The 23,692-nt window shown below is 35.5% G+C and overlaps 1 protein-coding gene across 1 annotated transcript in view; it reads left to right on the forward strand.

The window, feature by feature from the left end:
* The window catches only part of DYNC2H1 (dynein cytoplasmic 2 heavy chain 1), a 163,805-nt gene that overhangs the window by 21,041 nt on the left and 119,072 nt on the right, over positions 1-23,692 (forward strand). The window contains exons 20-40 of the mRNA XM_081950886.1: positions 800-927; positions 1,260-1,409; positions 3,782-3,987; positions 5,679-5,834; positions 7,055-7,169; positions 7,651-7,821; positions 8,729-9,111; positions 9,316-9,448; positions 9,934-10,051; positions 10,924-11,036; positions 11,141-11,260; positions 13,307-13,457; positions 14,237-14,439; positions 15,670-15,852; positions 16,910-17,092; positions 17,916-18,139; positions 19,784-19,899; positions 20,297-20,496; positions 21,171-21,435; positions 22,106-22,313; positions 23,428-23,557. Of these exons, the coding sequence (XP_081807012.1) occupies positions 800-927; positions 1,260-1,409; positions 3,782-3,987; positions 5,679-5,834; positions 7,055-7,169; positions 7,651-7,821; positions 8,729-9,111; positions 9,316-9,448; positions 9,934-10,051; positions 10,924-11,036; positions 11,141-11,260; positions 13,307-13,457; positions 14,237-14,439; positions 15,670-15,852; positions 16,910-17,092; positions 17,916-18,139; positions 19,784-19,899; positions 20,297-20,496; positions 21,171-21,435; positions 22,106-22,313; positions 23,428-23,557 (3,656 nt within the window). The remainder of the gene's footprint in view (positions 1-799; positions 928-1,259; positions 1,410-3,781; positions 3,988-5,678; positions 5,835-7,054; positions 7,170-7,650; positions 7,822-8,728; positions 9,112-9,315; positions 9,449-9,933; positions 10,052-10,923; positions 11,037-11,140; positions 11,261-13,306; positions 13,458-14,236; positions 14,440-15,669; positions 15,853-16,909; positions 17,093-17,915; positions 18,140-19,783; positions 19,900-20,296; positions 20,497-21,170; positions 21,436-22,105; positions 22,314-23,427; positions 23,558-23,692) is intronic.

Below are 23,692 nucleotides of genomic sequence, written 5' to 3' on the forward strand. Positions count from 1 at the left end.
TAACTTTATTGCTTTGTTTAGGTTAGATTAGTCTGAATCAGTAATTTGCAAGCTATAATTGAAACTAAATAAATATAAACAAGCTTTTTGGTGTTGCAAAATGCTTGGATACCTCCCCCCCCCCCCCCCACATCTAACAGTAATCACACAAATATTTTAATGCCTGGCGTATTCTCTTATAAGCCAGATATTTTCCTTTTAGAATAAAGTCTCAAAGACAAAGACAAAGACAAAACAGCATTCTTTTCTGCTTTTTCACTTGTTTTGTGTCCTGATTGGTTGATAATACAAGTTTGTGAGACGTACATTTCATTTCAGTCTAAAATGTCTAACTATAAGATGTTTTTGCCCCAAAGAAGCTTTATTTGTCTATTTATTTAGCAATTTATACGGCTACCTGTGTTAGAATGATGCCTCATGATGAGGAACAGAAAATTAAAATAAAGACCAGCAATGCAATATAATTAATTTAAAAAAAGGAGAACTGGAAACAATCAATAAAATATATACCAGAGGTCTAGTATCATTCAATTATACAATCAATAACAAAACAATGAACACACACACTAATTAGTATCTCACCTATAATTCTGGCACATGCGAGAATGTGGGATATAATGGGATATTTAGTCCTAAATGTTTGATGGATGGATTGTTACAAATTAGTCCATAGGAATATTATGTTTGATAGAATGTCAACCAATTTTTTAGACTGGATTTGTCATTTTTGTCCACCTATTGAGTGTTGTTGTTGCTATTATTTTTGACTCTATTGTTTTTTCTCTTGATGTTTATGTAGGTCATCAACATGATATTTCTTCATTTCTCAATGACGCTATGAATATCTTAGTAATAAGGCCCCAGTCAGTGGAAGAAATAACGGAAGATAGTTTAAAATATAAAAATGTAAAAGACAAAAAAGAAGAGGTAATATTTTTCTCTACTATCAAGAACTGAACAAATTTGATATTTGAATATTTCTGGAATATGAATATTATCTGAAATTGTTAATTATTTCTTAATAGACTTTCTTGAGTTTCATTATTGCCATATGTATTTCATTATGGCAATATTGCACAATCCCAAGAAAAGGCACGTTCGTTTGAAGGGTTCCCTACATCCTATGTACGCATCCACATGTGTTTTCTTCTACTCCAAATATTGCATAATCATAAAAGATGATGTTAATTTATTTATTGACCCATACAAATGTATTTATGCATTTGAACTTTATGTGACTATAAAATCTCTCTTCTTAGGTCTTTCTTCTTTTTCAAGAAGCAGAAAGTAAAAACAAGCTTCTCCGAACTGTGGCTGGTGGGGGCATTGAAACAATTAGCAGCTTGAGAGCTACATGGGATAAATTTGAGTTAATGATGGAGAGTCATCAGCTGATGATTAAAGAACAGGTAACTAAGAGTCGTTCCATGTATGTATGTATGTATGTATGTATGTATGTATATGTATATGTATATGTATATGCTGGTCTTGTTATATTCGGGTCTTTTCCCATGTAAGATTGAGATTGTCTTGGCAACGTTTCGGCGAGGTCTCACTCGCCATCTTCAGGCTGGATTTTGGGCTTAAAGCGTGGTCGGAGCTGCCGCCTTTCTATAAATCGTGGTGGGGTGTGTGTGGAGTGTTGGCTTTGTTTCAGTAAGTGGAATGATTGGTTGTGTGGTTGTATCATGATTGGTAGATTGGTGCTGATTGGTGCTGGCTGTATGTCCGTTGTTGTTTTGTGTTGTAATGGCGTGGGTGGTGGGTGGGGCTCATTTGTTGACTAAGGCTGGTTTTCAGATGTTTGGTAGGCGGGAGGTATCGTCATGTTGTGGGCTGTTTTGATAGCTTCCATAATTATTCTCTTGTTGAAGTGTTTTGGAGATTAACCTAGTTCCTTCAAAATTAATTTCATGTCCTGTAGCTTTAAGGTGCTGGAAAAGGGAGGATTTTTTTTTCTTTTTTTCTTACTGCGTTCTTGTGTTCTGCGATGCGTGCATTTATTGTCCTGTTCGTTTGTCCTATGTATGTTGCAGGGCAGATTTTGCATGGTATTTCGTAGAGTCCTTGGTTTTCTAGCTGGATTTTGTCTTTGGGTTTTCTTAAGATGTTGGCTATTTTTTGGTCAGTGTTGAAGGCTGTCTTGATATTGTGTTTGTGGAGAATTTTGCTGATTTTATCTGTGGTGCCTTTGATGTAAGCGAGGAGGGCGATGCCGTTGTCCTGTTCTGTGTCTTGGTTTTGGGGGAGAGTGTCCCTTTGGATTAGGTTGGTAATTATTTTTCTTTGGAATCTGTTGGAGATTAATACGTTGGTGAGAGTTTGTAATTCAATTTTCAGGTGGTCTTTGTCAGCTAGGCGTTTGGTTCTGGAAGTGAGGGTCTTGGCAACAGAGTTGATTTGTGCAGGGTGGTGATAGGATTGTATGTTTAAGTAGCGGTTGGTGTGTGTGTGTTTTTCCAGTAGATGGTGTGTCCTGGGGAGCCATTGGGGTTTTTGTAGATTAGGACGTCCAGAAAGGGAAGTTGGTTGTTTCCTTCTATTTCCATGATGAATTGTATTTTGGGGTGTAGGCTGTTGAGATGTGTGAGGAAGTTGTCCAGTTTTTCTTTCCCATGTGGCCAAATCAGGAAAGTGCCATCAACATATCTAAGCCAGAGTTTGGGTTTGTGTTCAGATTTATCTAAGGCTTTAGTTTCAAAATGTTCCATGTATAAGTTTGAGATGACAGGTGAGAGGGGTGATCCCATGGGTGCTCCTTCTATCTGCTTGTATCTTTGTCCATTATGGATGAGTATGTGTTAGTTAGGGGGTTGTGTTTGTTCTGGATAGCTGTCAAGGCTTCTTTTATATGCACTTGGGTGAAGAGGGATATGACATCGAAGCTCATGAGAAGGTCGCTGTGTTGTAGGTTTTGTTTCTTTATTGTTTCTATGAAGTGGAGTGAGTTTTGTACATGTGAGGTGATGGATTCTGCGTAGGGTTGGAGTTGTTTGGCAAGGAATTTGGCAAGATTCTGTAGAGGTGAGCCTATGTAGCTGACTATGGGTCTGGGTGGAACAGTAAATTTTATTTAAAAAGGACTATTGCTTTTTTATGTGTGAATGTATGCAGAAATAGCTTTAATTTGCATAGCATAAACATGCATAGCTTTCAGACTTATATACATACATATATACATCCACACATACATCCACACATCCACACATATACATGTATTTAGGTATGTATGTGTATATAAATAAATCCATTCCATATACATGCATACACACATACACACAAATATACATACATGTACACATGCACAGACACACCCCGCATGTCTGAGCCAAGAACAGCTATTTCGTCTTCAAAACTTGACATAAAATGCCCAGATTTCTAGGGGGTTGTTCTGAATTTTTGAATTTTTATAATATTCTCCATTTAAACCTAGGATACAATGTGATAAAGGAAACATTTCATGAAAAAAATGAGATTCCAGCATATGGTTGTTATTGGTACTGTTTCCCAGAATCTGGGATATGCTCGAATCTGTAAGTGTTCCACTTTGAAGTGGTAAGGCAAGATCTGGATTGTATCTTCAGTTTCAGGATTCCTTTAACTCTTTTTAAAGAAAGTATCAAACACCACGTTGCTAATTTGAAATTGTATTTGAGACTATAAATGAATAGTATGATATATTGATAAACTACCCTTAGAGCAATGTTAATCATTATTTTTATAGTAATCCTAATTAATAATAATCCTTTTGTTCCTGTTTTACTTACTCTTTGGCTTTCAGGTCGAAGTGATGAAAGGCAATGTGAAAACCCGTGTTAATACTTACCTTCAGGAACTGGAAAAATTTAAAGCTCGGTGGGACCAGTTGAAACCTAGTGATGATGTCATTGAAACAGGACATCATGATGTGCTACAGAGAAGTGCTGAGATCATAAAGGAAAAGAAAATTGAGTTCGATGAACTTGAGGATGCAAAGCAAACACTTGTGTATGCTTATTTTTGTATAAGTATGAACAAATATCAGCATATTAGGAATAGTTTTGTAAATACAATTTTTGAAAGCAATCAGAGCTCCAGAGTTTGGAGGCGGCTGGAATGATTTTTATTTATTTTGTTACTATGTAAGCTGTATACAAAAATAATCAACTGTGGAAAATACATATTTTCACTTATTTGATCTCTAGTTAGAAGAATCAGCATTAGGAATTATTATTTTAAAATTGAGTAATACATATGATATTACATTATTTTATAAATATTATTTTAGTTTCTAGCTTTTTCTGTTATTCCTCAGATATGCCATGGTTATTCTTTAATGTCTATTAAAGTATCTATTGATGTATCTATTGAAAGGAAATAGAAGAAAAAAACATTTTCTTATATACAGTGGAAGATATATATTCTCACCGTTCCCATAATTCCAGGATGTTGCTGATTGATCTATATCACTATATCTTTTATTTTATTGCATTCAATACAATACAATACAATACAATAGTAGAGTTGGAAGGGACCTTGGAGGTCTTCTAGTCCAACCCCCTGCCTAGGCAGGAAACCCTATACCGTTTCAGACAAATAGCTATCCAACATCTTCTTAAAGACTTCCAGTGTTGGGGCATTCACAACTTCTGGAGGCAAGCTGTTCCACTGATTAATTGTTCTCACTGTCAGGAAATTTCTCCTCAGTTCTAAGTTGCTTCTCTCCTTGATTAGTTTCCACCCATTGCTTCTTGTTCTACCCTCAGGTGCTTTGGAGAATAGTTTGACTCCCTCTTCTTTGTGGCAACCTCTGAGATATTGGAATAATGCTATCATGTCTCCCCTAGTCCTTCTTTCTCTTAAGCTAAACATACCCAGTTCCTGCAACCGTTCTTCATATGTTTTAGTCTCCAGTCCCCTAATCATCTTTGTTGCTCTTCTCTGCACTCTTTCTAGAGTCTCCACATCTTTTTTACATCGTGGCGACCAGAACTGAATGCAGTATTCCAAGTGTGGCCTTACCAAGGCATTATAAAGTGGTATTAACACTTCACGTGATCTTGATTCTATCCCTCTGTTGATGCAGCCTAGAACTGTGTTGGCTTTTTTGGCAGCTGCTGCACACTGCTGGCTCATATTTAAATGGTTGTCCACTAGGACTCCAAGATCCCTTTCACAGTTACTACTACTGAGTAAGGTATCACCTATACTGTACCTGTGCATTCCGTTTTTGTTGCCTAAATGTAGAACCTTACTCTTTTCACCATTGAATTTCATTTTATTAGATAGTGCCCAATGTTCAAGTTTGTCAAGATCCTTCTGTATCTTAAGCCTATCTTCTGGAGTGTTGGCTATTCCTGCCAGCTTGGTATCATCTGCAAATTTGATGAGTTCCCCATTTATTCCCTCATCCAAATCATTGATGAAGATGTTGAAGAGTACTGGGCCTAAAACAGAGCCTTGGGGTACTCCACTGCATACTTCCCTCCATGTAGATGCAGTTCCATTGAGGACTACACGTTGAGTGCGGTTGGTCAGCCAGTTACCAATCCATCTGGTGGTGATGCTGTCAATTTAATTCAATTTATATCCCTTTATATTTAGACATATTTATTTGGCATACAATGTAACCTTTTTTTTTTTGTATTCTGCCTTTATTATTTTTCTAAATAACTCATCGCTGTGTTCTTTTCCTTCAGTAATGACTGTTGTCACTTTGAATTAGAAGAGCCTGATTTCTCTTTAGCCAATGAAGTACGCAGAGACATTGAATGCTGTGCTGAAGTTTGGTCACTGTATGAACAATTTTATGAAGGTTTTCAAGAAAAAGCCAACGAAGATTGGATTACATTTAGGTACATTTAAGATTACAGGTAGTCTTTGCTTTCTTATTTGACCACTTGATCAGTTGCAGTTTGAAGTTGCAGCACTGCTGAACAAGTGATAACTGACAATTAGACTTCAAAGTTCCAGCCATTGTGCTACCACCAGTCATGCAATTGTGATTTGGGCGCTTGACAATAAGCTCACACTTACAATTTTGGAGCACCCTACAGGCACATGATTGCCACTTGTGACCTTCCCTGCTGGTTCCCCACAAGCAATGTCAAAGGGGAAGCTGGCATGGAAAGTCGCTTGACATTCTGGTAAGTCCCCTCTGGCGGTTTCCCCATGCTCTTGTGGTGTTACGCCATCCTTTACCATGGCCTCCTTACACTAGTGCTGTATCACCCCCTTCACACAGCATGTTGTGGCCCCTCCAGCAGCCAAATCAGAGGAGGAAGAGGCGTGGGAGTCAGGGCCAACATCAAGGCAACCTGAGAGCTCTGAGGGGGAAGAAGGAATGGAGCTGGCAAAGAGAGAGAGATAGAGGTGGAGCCTGGGCTATTGGTCAGCCCTCAGATGGAGAGTCAACAGCCCCCAGGTCTGGAGGTGGCTGATGAGGAAGAGGAGGAACAGCTGGGTCCAGTGCCTGACACGTGGATGCCCAGAAGCAGAGGAAAGGAGAGCAGTGAAAATCCATGGGCCGAGCCTTTGGAAGGAAGAGCCACCGCTGCTAACGAAGCCCCGCCATAGCTCTGGGGATAAAAGGCAGGGGGCGGAGATGAATAGATGTGCAGACAACTATTCTTCTGGCTGGACGGCCTTGTTAGCCTGCGTTGAGAGAGAAACCTTTTGTCGGGGCTGCTGGCACTCCTAATAAGGGAATCTTTGAGTTCACTTCAGAGGGTCGTGTTTGGGGAGCTGGGTCAGAACACAACATTTCCCAACTTGCATACATCCTGCTCTGAGCCTCCCCTACCTCCCTGCAACCCCCTCATCACTCCATGCACCTTAACTGTGGACTCCCATCGCTTCCCACTTAACAATCCTTGCATCTTGGGGTTATGATGGCAACTGGGACTGCCGGGATTGTTGTCACTAAGAGATGCAGTCACATGGTGTTACATTTTGCAACTACATTATCTTAGCTCTAGTAATCCCAGTCCCAATTGCCATGGTACCTGAGGACTACCTGTACATAGTTCTTAATTATAATAACGGTTGAACATCTTTTAATTTATATTGCATACAGGAGTAAGACCTACCTGTTTGAAGAATTCTTGTTGAACTGGCATGAAAAACTGAGAAAGATTGAAGAACACACAATAATGACTGTGAAGTTGCAAAAAGAGGTGGATCAGTACAAGGTAAAATGGTTGTGTGAGAGAATTAAGACAAATAGGAAATATTGGAATGTTTAGAATGTTTTGTTTATGCAGGATGGATTGCAAGTCCCTTTTTTCAGTAGTGCTGTAACTTTTTGACTGGTTGCTGAAGAAATAGACATTGTGAAGACTTACCTGTATTGTTCAGATCCAGTGGTAAGTAAGTACGAGATCTTAACTTGGTATCTTGCTGTTTATGAAATAAATTTAAAACATTCAATTTTGAAATAATTTTTAGATTTACTTCATAAACAGAAAGATGCCAAGTTAAAATGATGTGAAATAGTATGAAATAATATTATTTTTTTAGATTTAAGGTCAGTGTGTAAGTATAAGAATGTACCTGATCCAAGTGTTTGTTACTCACGATTTTTTCATAGTCGTTTGTTTAAGCATAAAATACATTCCTTGTTACAAAAGGAAAAATAACTGCTAATATATGCTCTCTTTTTTTTTTTTACAGCTGACCCTTCCTGTATTGAAGTATGTTAAGGGAGAACATTTGTCATCAGATCATTGGTTGGACCTCTTTCGTATTCTTGGTCTTCCTAGGGGTACCAGTCTAGGAACTCTGCTGTTTGGAGACCTCCTAAAAGTGGCAGATGTCATTGTGGAAAAAGCAGCAGAACTGAAGGTGTGAATTGTCTTTTAATATAAAGAAAATGATTTGAAGAAATTTTGGCTTCCACTTAAAGCAAAGAATGCCCTGAAGTTATTATCTAAGTTTAATAAAAATAGTTACTAAATCAGTTCTTTCTGTATAAAGGAAGAAATCATAATTTTCAACATGTAGTATTGATATATTATTATTCATATGTAGTACAGAAATTCCATTATACTCTAGTAATGTTCTTATACCTCCCTTGAAGACAGTGACCCTTACTAGTACATTGTATTATAGAAAATCCTCATATTTATTTGGGAACAGTCATCTGATAAAATAATTTGGCTGGTTAATATAGAAAGATTAATTATTCAAGATAATTTTGTTAGAGATTTTATTTTGTTACTGATTTTATTTAGACCTCGGAAATATATCACAAATCTGTATACCATAGCAATATGTAAGTGAGCCATGGTGGTGCAGTGGTTAGAGTGCAATACTGCAGGCTACTTCTGCTGCCTGCAATTAGGCAGTTCAAATCTCACCAGGCTCAAGGTTGACTCAGTGTTCCATTCTTCCGAGGTGGGTAAAATGACCCGGATTGTTGGGGGCAATATGCTGACTCTATAAACCACTGAGAGAGGGTTGTAAAGCACTGTAAAGCAGTATACAAGTCTAAGTACTATTGCTATTGCTAACACCATAATGTTTAGTTAAAACATAAATATAGTGCTTTATAAATCAGTGTCTGACATTTCTTCGTTCTTTGGATTTACCTATAATAGTAGTTATATCATTAGCTTAAATTAATGTTAATTTAGATAGATGATTTTACATTTTTGGAGTTGTTTTGATTTGCTTTTCCTTTCCTCTCTCTCCCCTTTCTTTTCTTTGTAGGTTTTTTTTTAAATTAATGCTAATTTATATTTGCTAACAGGATTTGAACAGCAGGGCTCATGGTGAGGTTACAATCAGAGAAGCCTTGCGGGAGCTTGAGCTTTGGGGCGTTGGAGCTGTCTTTACGTTAACAGATTATGAAGATAGCCAGAACCGGATGATCAAATTGATTAAAGATTGGAAAGACATAGTCAATCAAGTTGGAGACAATCGCTGCCTACTTCAGTCATTGAAAGACTCTCCATATTACAAAGGTTTCCAAGATAAAGTTTCTGTTTGGGAAAAGAAACTTGCTGAACTGGATGAATATCTACAGAACCTAAATCAAATTCAGAGGAAATGGGTATATCTAGAGCCCATTTTTGGCCGTGGAGCTTTGCCTAAAGAGCAAGCACGCTTCAACAGAGTAGATGAAGACTTTAGGTCAGTTGACTTTATATTCTGTCTTTTAATGCAACTTAACATTCCTCAGAGGAAAGCATAAGCATTGTATGTAAAATTTAAATCAATTTCTTGTATTTTCATACTTCAGGTCATAAATAATAGTTTCAATTGCTTATTTTGGGGTTATTAAAACTAAATAATTCATAGCAGCATATATTCACACCATGTTGTTTCTTTTTAAAGATCAATAATGGCAGATATCAAACAAGACAATCGTGTAATTTCTTTGAATACTCGAGCAGGAATAAGGACTGCCTTAATTACTATCCTTGACCAGCTTCAGAGATGTCAAAAATCTTTAAATGAATTCCTGGAGGTAAACATTTCTGATCACTCCATTTAATTGTGAATTCAAATGATGAACAGTAAAATTGTGTGCATCTCCTTGAGAATATTAATAAACCTTTGTGTTCATACATATGCAAACCCTCGTGGGAGTGCAAATATAGCATTTTTCTGTGACATCTTAAAGTACCTGTGTCATTATACTCATTTTGAAGTTGAAGTGCTGCACAAACCTAACATCTTTCAAGTTATGCTTTTTGATTCATATATTTGCTGTCTTACTTTTAGTCTTCATTTCTTATTTCCAAAGTACTTTGACCACTAAATATTAATATTTTTTTTTGAAAAATAAGCAAGTGATAGAGAGAGATTTTGGGGAGTTGGGTGTAAAAGTAGAGATGCTAGTTCACACATATTCCTGATTTCATTTTTGGGAAAGATGTTAGTTTAACTGGCTCAGAAATAATTACTGTGCTGTCTTGGAGTGGCCATCTGAATTTATTTATTTTTAAATAGGAAAAGCGTTCTGCATTCCCCAGATTTTATTTCATTGGAGATGATGATCTTCTGGAAATCTTGGGTCAGTCTACTAATCCATTAGTTATCCAATCTCATCTGAAGAAGCTGTTTGCCGGTAAGGATTTTCTCACAGTAGAACATATGGCAGGTCTGAAGGCCTTAATTTGACGTCAAATAAACTTCCATTTTTAAATACCATATTATAATCCAAGTTCATATTTGTGTAAAAAGAGATATAACTATATTAGAGATGTGCACAGTAGAAAAAATAGGCATTGTCCTGAACCTAAAACAAACCATCACATTGCAAAATGTCCGATAAACTGTTGCAGGTTAGTATCTAAATAATAGAACAAAATTTGAATATTTAATAGAATATCAAAATTTTGATTTACAGGATAGGCAGGGCAATTACATCAGTCACTCAATAATTATGCTTTTATTTCACATGTGCTTATAGGTAAGCACACTACAGCAACAATACAAATCACAATGCAATACAATCAAGTAAATTATGTAATAATCAAATGCTTGATTGTCATCATTCTTCAAACCTGATAAATTCTTGTGCTTTTAAACTTCAGGAGATAGGACTCTGGGCATTATTCCAAGGAAAATTTAATTGCAAAGAATAGGTGCTAATAAATAAATGTGTCCACATGCTTGTTCCTTATTGTGGAATCAGCAGTATGGATCAGACTCGCATTGTAACATCCCACTTCCCATCCCTGATATTCTCAGTATTTTCTCTATTTTTTTCCCAATTGCTGTAACTGATGTCTTTGGCTTATTTCCAGTCTCATCCTCACTTCAAACCTTTTCTGCGTAGAATAATTTAATTATCCAGATCAATTTTCTTCTATGTATGAACAGGTTCTCAGCCATGGACCATTCAAAACCAGTTTTTCTGAACACAGAAGGTTTTACACATTCCTATATTAAATTAATTAATGCTAATCAATGTTACACTTTTCCATTAATTAACAGGAATTCACAGTGTAAGCTTTGATGAAGATTTTAAAAATATTATTGCAATGAAATCTGTAGAAGGTGAAACCGTACCTTTCAAAAATAAAATTCTGCTATCCAATGACGTTGAGGTAAGAAATTAAGCTCCTCCTCTCCCCCCACCCCAATTTCCCATTTGTCAAAATTAATTATGTTAACATTGCTTATTGGGTTTTCTTGATATATTATTTGCTAGGTATGGCTGAACAAATTGTCTTTAGAGATGAAGGAGACATTAAAGAAACTACTGATTGACTGTGTTGCCACTGGGAAAAGATTGCAGGGTTCAATTGATCCATCACTCTTTCCTTCACAGGTAAGTTTGTTTTTTTTTCTATGCAAAAAAGGAGGGATTTTGAGTATATAGTGGCATTTGCTTATTAATTTGTAGCTCAACTATTCAGTGGAATTGAATTTGAATCTAAAATAAATAATAGTTTGAATATATCTATCCAATAATTGATGTGAAAAGAATTAAATTTGGTTTGCAATTTGGATTTCATGCAACATCAGACAAAAGTGCTTCCTTTGCCCATATCCCCATCCCTCAAGCCATCTGTATCCCTGCAATCTGCACTGAATCTTTGGGATATTTACTGAAGATTGTGGAAAAGAGCAGAATCTCTTCTAGTGGCTGATAAACAACATTGCATGCAACTCTTTAATGATTAATGATATAATTAATGATATAATAAACTGTGTGACAATCTGTTACCTATTAGTATGGGCAATTTTTTTGGATATACCATAGAATTAGACAAATTGCAAAAACTTTGGGAAAGAAACTATAAATTGATAATGGCAACTACATATTTCAATTTCAATTTTCAATTTTATTTGATTTCTAGACCGCCCCCTCTCCCCGAAGGGACTCGGGGCGATGTACAGGAACCACATTAAAAAACCATATACATAATAAATACCCTTAAAATCAAATTAAACCTTGAACCCTGTACAAATTGATAAAAATTAAAACTCGGCCTAAAACCAACCCATAGAATTTAAAAATGCAGACTTGAGGTGGGTAAGCTGGGATTAGGCCAGGCCGGCTGAATTGAACAGGTGGGTTTTAAGCTTCTTACGGAAGGAGCGGAGGTCTGTAGTTGTTCTGATATCAGGAGGAAGGTCATTCCAGAGGGTCGGGCCCATCACAGAGAAGGCCCTTCCCCTGGGCGTCGCCCGCTGGCACAGCCTAGTGGACGGCACCCGGAGAAGTCCCTCTCTGTGTGAGCGGATCGGCCGAAGGGATGTATGGGGCAGGATACGATCCCGCAAATACCTAGGTCCTGTGCCATGGAGCGCTTTAAAGATGATAATCAACACCTTGAAACGCACCCGAAAAGCCACAGGTAGCCAGTGCAGCCCGCGCAGGAGAGGTGTTACGTGGGAGTACCTAGCGACTCCCGAAACTGCCCGCGTGGCCGCATTCTGAACCAACTGCAGCCTTCGGGTGCATCTCAAGGGGAGCCCCATGTAGAGAGCGTTACAGTAGTCCAGCCGGGACGTCACAAGCGCGTGGGTGACTGTGCAGAGGGCGGTCCGGTCCAATAGGGGACGCAATTGGCGCACCAGGCGAACCTGTTGGAATGCCCCCCTTGCCACGGCTGTCACATGGTCATCCATTGACAGCCGGGCATCTAGGAGGACTATAAGGAAAATCTGTATAAAATGTTTTATAGGTGGCACTTACCACTGGTAAGGTTAGCAAAACTGTTTAAAAACATGTCAGCCAAATGTTGGAAATATAATCAAATACTGGGCACGTATTATCACATGTGGTAGACATGTCCAAAAGCAAAAAAAATGTGGATGAAAGTGCATACATGGTTAGAAAAAATGCTAAGGTAGCATATAGATATAAGCCAGAGCTATTTTTGTTAGGCATAATATCAGAAAAATATGATAAAGAAAAAGTATATTTAATTTTACATACATTGACAGCAGCAAGAATTGTTTTTGCACAATACTAGAAAAACGAAGAAATACCTACAGAAGAAGATATAATCAAAAAATATTAGATGTGCACAAATGGATAGACTAACACTGAAGATAACAGAAAAAGAAGACACAGAATATTTTAGAATTTGGAACTTGTTTTATCAATGGTTAGATAATAGACGTAGAAACTAGGAACTGAAAAAGTATTATTATGTAAGCAAATTGACCCAGACAGTACGCTGTTCACTAAGCACTTATTGTATGTAAAGAGAAAATATATAAATGAACTATTTAAAAAAAATGCAGTAGGAGAGTATTGTGGATTTGTGAATAAATGGGGTGGTGTGATTTCTTTAAATAGCCAACATGGATGCTATTAAATGTTATAATCTATTCTTCTTTATGCATTCCGTTTTTCAAATAGGTTTTATGTTTGGCTGAACAAATTCAATTCACAGAAGATGTTGAGTGTGCAGTCAAGGAATGTAATTTGCAACAGATAGAATTGGAATTAATGGCTAAGTTGGAACATTACACCAGTATAGATACTAATATAGAAGACTCGGGCAATGCAGGTATGGAAGAAGATAGCAGGTATAATATTCTAAAATGACTTTGTATTCTTTATATAGACTTTGAATCATCCTCACAATATAGTCACTTTGTCTTCTTGCCATTTGTGTTGTTTTTTGCATTTGTTGGTCTTGATTTCTTTGTTTTTTGTTTTTTTTTACTTTCTTTTGTAGGCCACCAAACACTGCATTATCTGAATTGATATTGCAATTTGTTAATTTTTTCTCCATTTGACTAACAAGGAATTCACCTATTATGTTAATCCACCATTTTGTTCACACCATGGTTTATTTACTGAGCTGTAGTAGCCCGTTCCAAACATGACATAAAACTGTAAAGCATAATTTATAAACTAAAGGGCAAAACCTTTCATGTTACATGACTGGAAAAATGGTAAAATAGCATTATCCTGGGTTTGGTTTGAGTCTCCAATTCAGTTGAATTGAGTATTTCTCTTATCTTTATTTTTATTTATTCAGTTTCTTTTAATTTATTTATTTATTAATGTTTCCTTCATTAATTCATTCAGTTTTTATCCTGTTCTTCTGTGCAAATTATAAGTACAAACTACACTGCATAATAACTTTTAATTTTAAATTCTCAGAAAACTACAGGCACTAATTGTCTTTTATATCATTAGTTATTACTAAATAATTATTAACATTTGTTGGTGTTACCATTTCCCCCTTATTACTTTTCATTTCTAACTGTATGTCCAAATTATGATGGATGAAACCATATAAATTGACCTTATTTTAAACTGTAATATTTTTTCCCCCAGAATCTGGAATCCTTGAATTAAAGCTTAAAGCCCTGATTTTGGATGTTATTCATAACATTGATACTGTACAACAGCTTATTGCAGCTCAGGTCAATAGTACTGATGACTGGGCCTGGAAGAAACAACTCAGATTTTATCTTAAGGATAAAAAATGTTATATTCAGATGGTGGATGCTGAACTTCAGTACACTTATGAATATCAGGTATTTTAAGTTTAGTGTAAATTATGTCTTATTCTTTCATTCCCATCCTCATATTACTTTCAACTAAATGTACAAAAGCAAGAAAGTTGTTTTAATTAGTTTAAGATTGTAGTCTTATAATCAATTGTCTGAAGTAGGTGCATTCAGCTTTGCACAATTTATTTATGAGTAGACATGTAGCATTGTAGGTAGTTTTTGACTTGCAACAGTTCATTTGGTGACAATTCAAATTACAATGGTAAAGTTACGAAGTGACTTATGATTGTTTTCTACACATACAACCATTGCAGCATCCCCATGGTCACATGTTCAAAATTCAGATGCTTGGCAACTGGCTCATATTTATGACGTTTGCAGAATCCCATCACCTTCTCCACGATTGGTGGAGACAGCAGTCAGATAGGGTTAACTCCATCCAGAAACCAATAGGGCTGAGTCTACAGTTTATAAAACCATCCTCTGTGCAGCTGCTCCTCAGCTTTAGACTTAGCCAGTTTTGGACTGGATGTGTAGTTGAATTCTCTGTGACTTATCTGTTTTTTACCACTAATTGGACATTGCCAAAATTAATCTTTAGCCCTCTGCCATCCTTAAAGACTTGCAGGCAGAGGGGAGTGCTCAAAGTCGACAAGGGGCTTTGCCCCACGCCGCGGAGCCAGCCGCGCAGCTTTAAAACCTTTTCAAAACGTCAGAGGCTTTTTTTATTCTCTGTGAGTGTCGGAGGCTCCTTTGAAGCAGCGGAGCGGCTCTGACGTTCTCAACACGCAATATGACAGAAAAAGGAAAATCCTTCCTGGGTTTCAGTTATTGAAACTTTTCTTGGCTGTGATAAACATATTTTTTTAAAGTATGACTTTTGTTAAAGTACAGTTCCCATCAACTTTCATTACAAATAAATAAATAAATACAATTGAGCAAGGTTCTAAGAATATTTTTTTATTGCTGCAATGGATATTTTTAAATATTTTCTTCAATAATAGAGGCCTGGGTTAGAGATGAACTTTGGTTTACTGGAAGAAAACTGCAACCATCTGATTTTTAACACAATTCATAATTCTAATTGGAACTTCCTCATTCTCACAAAGTATCCATTAATTGGTTTCCTTCCACTGCAAATAGTAGACTTAAGGAAAAAAGGAGCAGAATTTACTTTTTGTGGTAGTGTTAATTTGGACAACTAGGTTGAGTTCATAAATTTAATTGCATTTTTTTCTTTTTAAATTTTTTTAGGGAAATTCACCAAAGCTTGTTTATACACCATTAACTGACAAGTGTTACCTTACGCTTACTCAAGCTATGAAGATGGGCCTTGGAGGAAATCCCTATGGCCCAGCTGGAACTGGCAAGACAGAATCTGTAAAGGCTCTAGGGGGATTACTTGGAAGACAAGTTTTGGTGTTTAATTGTGATGAGGTGAAGTAAAATATGTCTACATGTTGTATGAAGATGGCTCATAGGTCTTGTTGACTGACTGATTGATTGATTATATGTCATTAAGTTGTCTATGGAGATTCTCAATAATTCAGGTGCTGTCTAAAAGGTACTTTTTAAAAGGCAATTGGATTCTCTTTTCCCCCTTGAAAACGTTTTGCTTCTCATCCAATAAGTTTGTTTTGCTTCAGAGCTTCAGTTGCCTTTAAAAATAGCATATTTGGGTGGCATCAAGTTGTTGACTCCTAGCAACTTTACACCATTAGATTTTTTTCCTGGACAGCTAAGTTATATTATATATGTCTGAAATAGGATAATTTGAATCTCATTGTGCTCAAGTGAGAACTATGAGTTGATTTTTGTTCAACTTTATTTATCCCGTTGGCTGTTGACTTTATTCTGAGATGTCTTCTCCAAAACCAAATGGCAAAAGCATCAATATTGTTCCTATCCTTCATCTTCAAAGTCTACTTATGACTTTGTTAGTTACCCAGAATTTTTGGGATAACATGGTTGACCATATACATTTGCAAAATTAATGAATGATTGAGTGAATGAATGAATCTAATTTAAATTATAAATTGGGGTGGCTAAGGCTGAAATTGGGCATAGTCAAGTACATTAAGATGACAGTGATGATAATTGTTCTCTTCGAATCCTTTAAAGTTATAATTATATAATATTAAAGGCATAGAATATATTTATCAAATTTATATTTATGCAGATTTCAGTACTTTTTCCACCACAATGTTTGTAACAGATGAGATCGGGAGTGTAGTATTTCTTTTTTTAAATGTATTTTCTTGTTTCCTTTGAAAATCTTTTGTTTTAAAGGATTTGAGATTTTATTGTTAACAGAAAAAGAAACCGCAAACCCAAATGTTTGCTCCCTGAAATGATCAAATCAGCCATGTTTCACTCCCCCAAAGCATTGATACTTTTGTTACAAACTTTAAAACTTCATTACACTTTTTTTTTAGTTGGGAAAAGGAATATTATATATCATGTAGCTGAAGTAGCATTCCTTGCTTATTTTAAGGGCATTGACGTGAAATCAATGGGGCGTATATTTGTTGGTTTGGTGAAATGTGGCGCCTGGGGCTGTTTTGATGAGTTTAATCGTCTGGAAGAAGCAGTGCTTTCTGCTGTATCTATGCAGATTCAGACAATTCAACATGCTTTGAAGAAACATCAACCTGTTTGTGAGTTACTTGGAAAAGAGGTACCAATCTTAAACTCTTGTACAATATTTACTTACTTACTTACTTAACTTACTTTTGCTGCAACCTCAGCAAATAGGAAACTTCAGAGTCAATGAATCAGAAATTCACCCCAAATAATTTATCTCAGCCAAAACCTGAGAGGGCAAAGTCTTGAACAGGTCCAAGAAGCAATCAAGCTATAGTCAGACAGAGGAAACTGAACATAAATATGGGATGTAATGTATGACTTTCAGAAACAGGTCGAATACCTTCTAAATTAGGGACATCCATAATAACTAATAAACATCTGTCTCAGTTTCATGTGTGAAGGAATTCGTTTTATTTAAACATGTGGCTCCTGTTCCTTAAAATAAAATAAAAAAAGTTGAACATTTTCAGATAAAATCACAATTCTATTTTCTATTCTATTTTCAGATAAAATCACAATTCCAGAAATTTTACTTGATTGGATTTTTAAAAATAAATTTTATGGAAATGCAAATTTGCAAGAATTGCATAGAATAATTTAAGGGTTTTAAGTCTGTTGCATTAGTCTCTTTAGGTCAAAACAGTTGTCCCTTAGAATTTGAATTGAGTTAGGAACTGATACATTACAAGACAAAGTCAAGAAATGGCTAGATTGAAGTGATCTTGTCATACTGGCAAAAGGTCAGTGAAAATGTATGGAAATATGTCAGCCATTTGAATGTCTTTCAGATGCTTTTAATTCTATATAAAATATACAGCATGCTTTGGTGTTTACATAGATTGTCAAGTTCCTATTTAATGGTTTATATAGGTTATTGAGTTTTTATTGAAGATATTTGCATATTTAAATATCAGGTAGAAATGGATCATAATTCCGGAATTTTTATCACCATGAATCCTGCTGGGAAAGGCTATGGAGGCAGACAGAAATTGCCTGACAATCTTAAACAGCTTTTTAGACCAGTTGCTATGACTCGTCCTGATAATGAGCTAATTGCAGAAGTGATACTATATTCAGAAGGCTTTAAAGATGCTAAACCTCTGGGAAGAAAACTGGTGGATATTTTCAATTTAGCACGGTAAGCGTTTGGGAATATATATTTTTTCATTTCCCTATCCCCAGGCATTTTATTACCTCTTTCTCCTCCTCTTTTTGTTCCTCCATCTTTGTCTTTGGGAAATAAGCATTTTGACTCTTTATTCTGTTTGGATGCTCTTCAGTATTACAGTAAAAGCACTTGGTTTTTCTTGAATATCATAAAATTTAGGCCATACAATACACTAACATTTTTGGTATATTGTTTTGATATTATACAGCTAACAACATGACATTTGAACTAGATTCAACTAGTTCAGATGTCAGTCAAGAAAGTAGTTTGAGGATCTTTAGCAAGCCAGTTTTAAGCCAGTGTATCTGAGCGACTGAAAATTGTTGATATAAAGAATCAGAGGATTTTATTATGAAAACGTAAGCCATTAATGATAACATAATATGCAAGATATATGTATATTATGTAATTTATGGAAAATAATATTATCTAATGCTGTTTTACCAATAATGGAGAATATTTGTGGCTCAGGGTTGAAATGAGGGGTCCTTGGTGCTCTCTGAAGTTGCTTATTTTCTTGCAGATATTTCATTACCCTAATTAGGTAACATCATCAGTGCTAGTGCTGTTTTATAATGTATAATAGATTAAAATGTGATTGAAAATGTGTAATCAATGGGAACAGTAAAATATGTATAATATATTTTAATATCTATAAAAGGAGAAATATAGTGCTATTTTTCTCTGGCTGAAAGGCCTTTGGAAATTCTATTTCAAATTAGATAGGCTTTATTAAATTGAAAATAGATTATAGATTCTAATCCTTATTTTCTTGTACTTTAAAACTTGGTGGAACAAAAAAAGAATGAATGATTTTAAAGTTGATGCCAAATGCTGTTGTTAAATCAGGTTGTTGATAAAAATGGTGAAAAAAATGAGGTTAATACCATCCCCACAAATGAAAAAAAATAACAATTATATTTCAAGTAAAAAAAAAGTCTTAAGAAAGGGATTATGGTCAGGATAGGCTTCCCAATCTGAAATTTAACAAGTTATATTTAGTCAATCCTGAAAAGCCCTTTCTTGAATTCTTCTTCCACTAACTTTGATAGCATCAAGCTTTCAGCAAATAATCTATTCCTCTGAAATTTTTCATGACAAAGTAAAGATGTCAAATATGTCTCCTTATCCAAAGATCACAATGTTGCTTTTTCATAACTTTAGTCACATTGAGGTCATAATACCAATATATGATTTATTTTTTATAACAGTTTATTAAACTAAGTGCATTCCTCAACATTTCAACAAAAAAGTCACTTTCACATAGCCCCTCATAATGCTAAATGCTAAAATGGCTAAATGCTCAGCTGCTGTGTGCAATACACAAAAATAGGAAGTTCCATTATACCACCCATTTTGTTACCATTGTAGTCATAGAAATGGCTTATAGAATGTGAACCCTTACCTCAAAGACCTTGGTCTTTTTCTGCAGGGCTATGATAAAAAGGTGGCAGTGATGGATGAATGCTATTTCCTCATTCACCTTGTCTGTGAAAACTTGTTAGCCTTCTTAACCAGTTTTCCCTCTCTTTCATGCATCAAAATATTCTTTTCAACAAGGACAGACATTAATAGTAATAAGAAAAACATTAAAATTCATTTTTCCCCCCCCAGAGAGCTCTTGACTCCTCAGCAGCACTATGACTGGGGACTGCGAGCATTAAAGACTGTTCTGAGGGGATGTGGAAATCTTCTTCGACAGCTGAAAAAGAACGGAATTAAAAGGAAAGGTAAAGAACATTATTCTATGATTCCCCCCCCCTAAGATTCGCAATCTGACCATGTTGTTTTTGTTTGTATAATAATATACTCATTAAAAGTTCACTGAATTGACAGCAGTTTGATCCTGAACGGCTCAACATTGACTCAGCCTTCCATCCTCTGAGGTTGGTAAAAAGAGGACCCAGATTGTTGGGAGCAATATGCCGACTCTGTAAAACTACTTAAAGAGTGCTGTGAAAGCACTATGAAGTGGTGTATAAGTCTTAAGTGCTATTGCTAAAACTTGAAACTTAAAAGTCTGTTACTTGAAAGTTATGCATTTCTGTGGGGGTTTTAAACTCGTTTGCTTATACTGCAGCTTTAAGCAAAAATAAATTGTATTATGTCTCTTTTGTTTCCACACAGTTAATGAAAGCCACATTGTGGTTCAAGCTTTGCGTCTTAATACCATGTCAAAGCTTACCTTTGCAGATTGTGCACGATTTGATGCACTGGTTAAAGATGTCTTTCCTGGAATTGACTTCAATGATGTAGATTATGCTGAGTTAAATAGTGCTTTGCAAAAAACCTTTGAGGAGGCCAATCTGGAAATCATATCTTCCCAGGTAAACATTGAGTACTACAATAGACAACAGTAATTACATTAACCTCCATCTTTATATATGATTTGTGACTTCAACCTGTCCTTTAGGAAGTCCCATCCAGTCAGTTTATTTGGCCACAAACCTTTGCTTAATGTACCTTACTATGTCCTCTTAATTATTATGACACTCATGGCTGCACATTTGAAGGCAAAGTCATACTTTTGAATGGTTATATATAGAATAAAAAACACATTTGAAAGTGATAGAATACTCTAAGCAGTAATTTCATATATTTTCTCAATGATGGCTATTACTTTTTGTAATAATCTGCTCCTCCCATATATCTTGTCCCCAATCCTGCCTTTCCTCATGCCTTTGGGTCTAGAGTAGAATCCCAATAAAATCTCCATTTTATGCTGATAATTGGCCTGCATGTCTGTCTGCCTTCCATCCTTCCTTCCATCCTTCCTTCCATCCTTCCTTTCCTCCCTCCCTCCCTCCCTTTCAGATTAGCATAGGAATATTTGATTTTTATATGCCACCTAGAATCACTCTGTTGAGTTGGGCGGACAAAGAAATCTATTTATTTATTAGACCATCTTCTTTCATAATAAATGAAATTCAGAAAATAGTTTTGGACTGTGGCTAATGATGAAGGAATATAAACATATATTATCTTTTTATTTTCGGTGAAGGTAAAGAAGGCTTTGGAATTGTACGAGCAACTCCGTCAAAGAATGGGTGTGGTTATTGTAGGCCCAAGTGGTGCAGGCAAATCAACCCTTTGGCGGACATTAAGAGCAGCTCTTGGAAAGGTTGGCAAAGTAGTGAAGCAATATACCATGAACCCTAAAGCTATGCCCCGTCGTCAGTTACTCGGTCATATTGATATGGACACAAGGGAGTGGTCAGATGGTGTGCTTACAAATAGTGCTCGGCAAGTAGTACGAGAACCTCCAGGTATTTTTCTTAAATTTGCAGGTAGTAACTTTTATTTAAAAAGGACTCTTGCTTTTGTTTATGTGTGAATGTATGCAGAAATAGCTTTAATTAGATTTCCCCCCACATGTTAAACATGCATAGTTTTCAGGCTTAGAGGCTTAGTTTGGAGAGATAGATAGATAGATAGATAGATGATAGATAGATAGATAGATAGATAGATAGATAGATAGATAGATAGATAGATAATCACTAAAATGCCAAGCTAATTGTTGCAGCATATGCATACTTTCTGTCTTTATAATAACACATTTATTTTCACAAAGTTACCAGATTAAAACTCATAATAATACCACTGTTTATTAAATTACATTATAGAAGAGCAATAAATCATCTCATTGTACTTGGTTAACAAAGTAAAGCCTAATGATCAATAAGAATTTATTCAAATTTATGTAGAACTTAAGTAGAACTTATTCTACTTATGTTGTATATAGCAATCTGATTCTATTTATATTTATTAAATGAGTTTCATTCATATAAATAAATAAAAAATATCCTTGTAAGAAACAGAGATTATTCCTTTCTTACTCATATACATTCCATGAGAATAAAGAGAATTTGAATTCATTCTAAAAAACTGTTAGAAATTTTAATCAACTTGAAATGTTTTGTTATGTCCTGTAAACAGATGTTACTTCATGGATAATCTGTGATGGTGACATAGATCCTGAATGGATTGAATCTCTGAATTCTGTCCTTGATGATAATCGACTACTTACTATGCCTAGCGGAGAAAGAATTCAGTTTGGTCCAAATGTTAACTTTCTTTTTGAAACTCATGACTTGAGCTGTGCTTCTCCTGCCACAATATCTCGAATGGGAATGATTTTCCTTAGGTAATGTGAAATAGTTTAACATAAAACTTTGTTACAATTACCATATTGTTGAAATTATTTATTTTTTCTTTAAAATATTATAAGATGCTTCAATTCATATCGATTCTAAACAGCGTACAACAATTTGAAATATAACACAATCAACACAATTAAAATATTAAGAATTAATTGAATGTAACAATAGTACTTATATATTTTTTCATAGTTCTTTATAGCACTTTCTGAACAGTTTACAATGTCTGCATATTGCCCCCAACAATCTGACTCCTCATTTTACAGACCTTGGAAGGATGGAAGTTTGAGTCAACCTTGAGCTCCTGTCAGGATCAAACTCCAGGCTATGGACAGAGTTTGCCTGCAAAACTGCATTCTAACTACTGTACCACCAGGGCTCAATATATTGAAGTATAAAGACTTTACCAACAGAGCTACCAGGCAAAAGAACATTTCCTACTTAGCTTACTTGCCCAAAGCAAGGTGTATTGGGGACTGCCGAAGCTCCTAAAAATAAACTGTTTATTAAATTTTAAGTTTATTAAATTGGGCATCACTATAAGGCCTAGCAGCAGGTCCACATCTGCTGAACCACTTAACAAGGGAGGATCTCAACAGGTCCTTCTTAGATATTTGAAATATTGTCATCAGTAGAAACTTTACAAATTTAAAGCCACTGAAATAGTGACTATATATTTAAATATATTTAACTCAACAAATCATATCTGAACAAATTGTAAAGACCAATTTATTATATTAGTCTATAGCTTTTTAAAATCCAAAATAAAGTATTGCTTGACAGTAGATTTCCAGGAGATAATATCTAAAAGTCTGGGAAAAAGGATACAGTAGGCAGAGAAGCCTGGGTAGAAATGCTATGGATATTCTATTCATGTTTCATTTTATTTTGCTCATTTAGATAGTTTCACTTTTTGCTTATATTTTCTATTTATTTCTTGTTTATTTGTTTGCTGACTGTGTTGCCTGGGAATAAGCTTTATTGAAATACTGTACATTTAATTTTGTTGTAATACTTATAAATGAGAGCTATTTACTACAAAATATTTATATTCCAATTGTTCAAAATGTGTTGCTTTAATTGAAGTGTATCTCCTTCTAGCGATGAAGATACTGATCTTAATTCACTGATCAAATCCTGGTTGAGAAACCAACCTGAAGAATGCAGACACAATCTTGAAAACTGGATTGGAGATTATTTTGAGAAAGCTTTAAATTGGGTACTAAAGCAGGTGAGTTGTACATTTTCTGTCATTTGTATTAATATGTTCTAGTTGACTATTTTTTTCCAACTGAACTAGATTTCTTCCTCATTCACTCTTTGTTTTGTTTGCATCTTTGTAATAGTTTATCTGCATCTGCGAAAT

Source organism: Natrix helvetica (genome assembly GCF_964273705.1).
Source record: "Natrix helvetica genome assembly, chromosome: 4".
In the NCBI taxonomy this organism is placed as follows: domain Eukaryota; kingdom Metazoa; phylum Chordata; class Lepidosauria; order Squamata; family Natricidae; genus Natrix; species Natrix helvetica.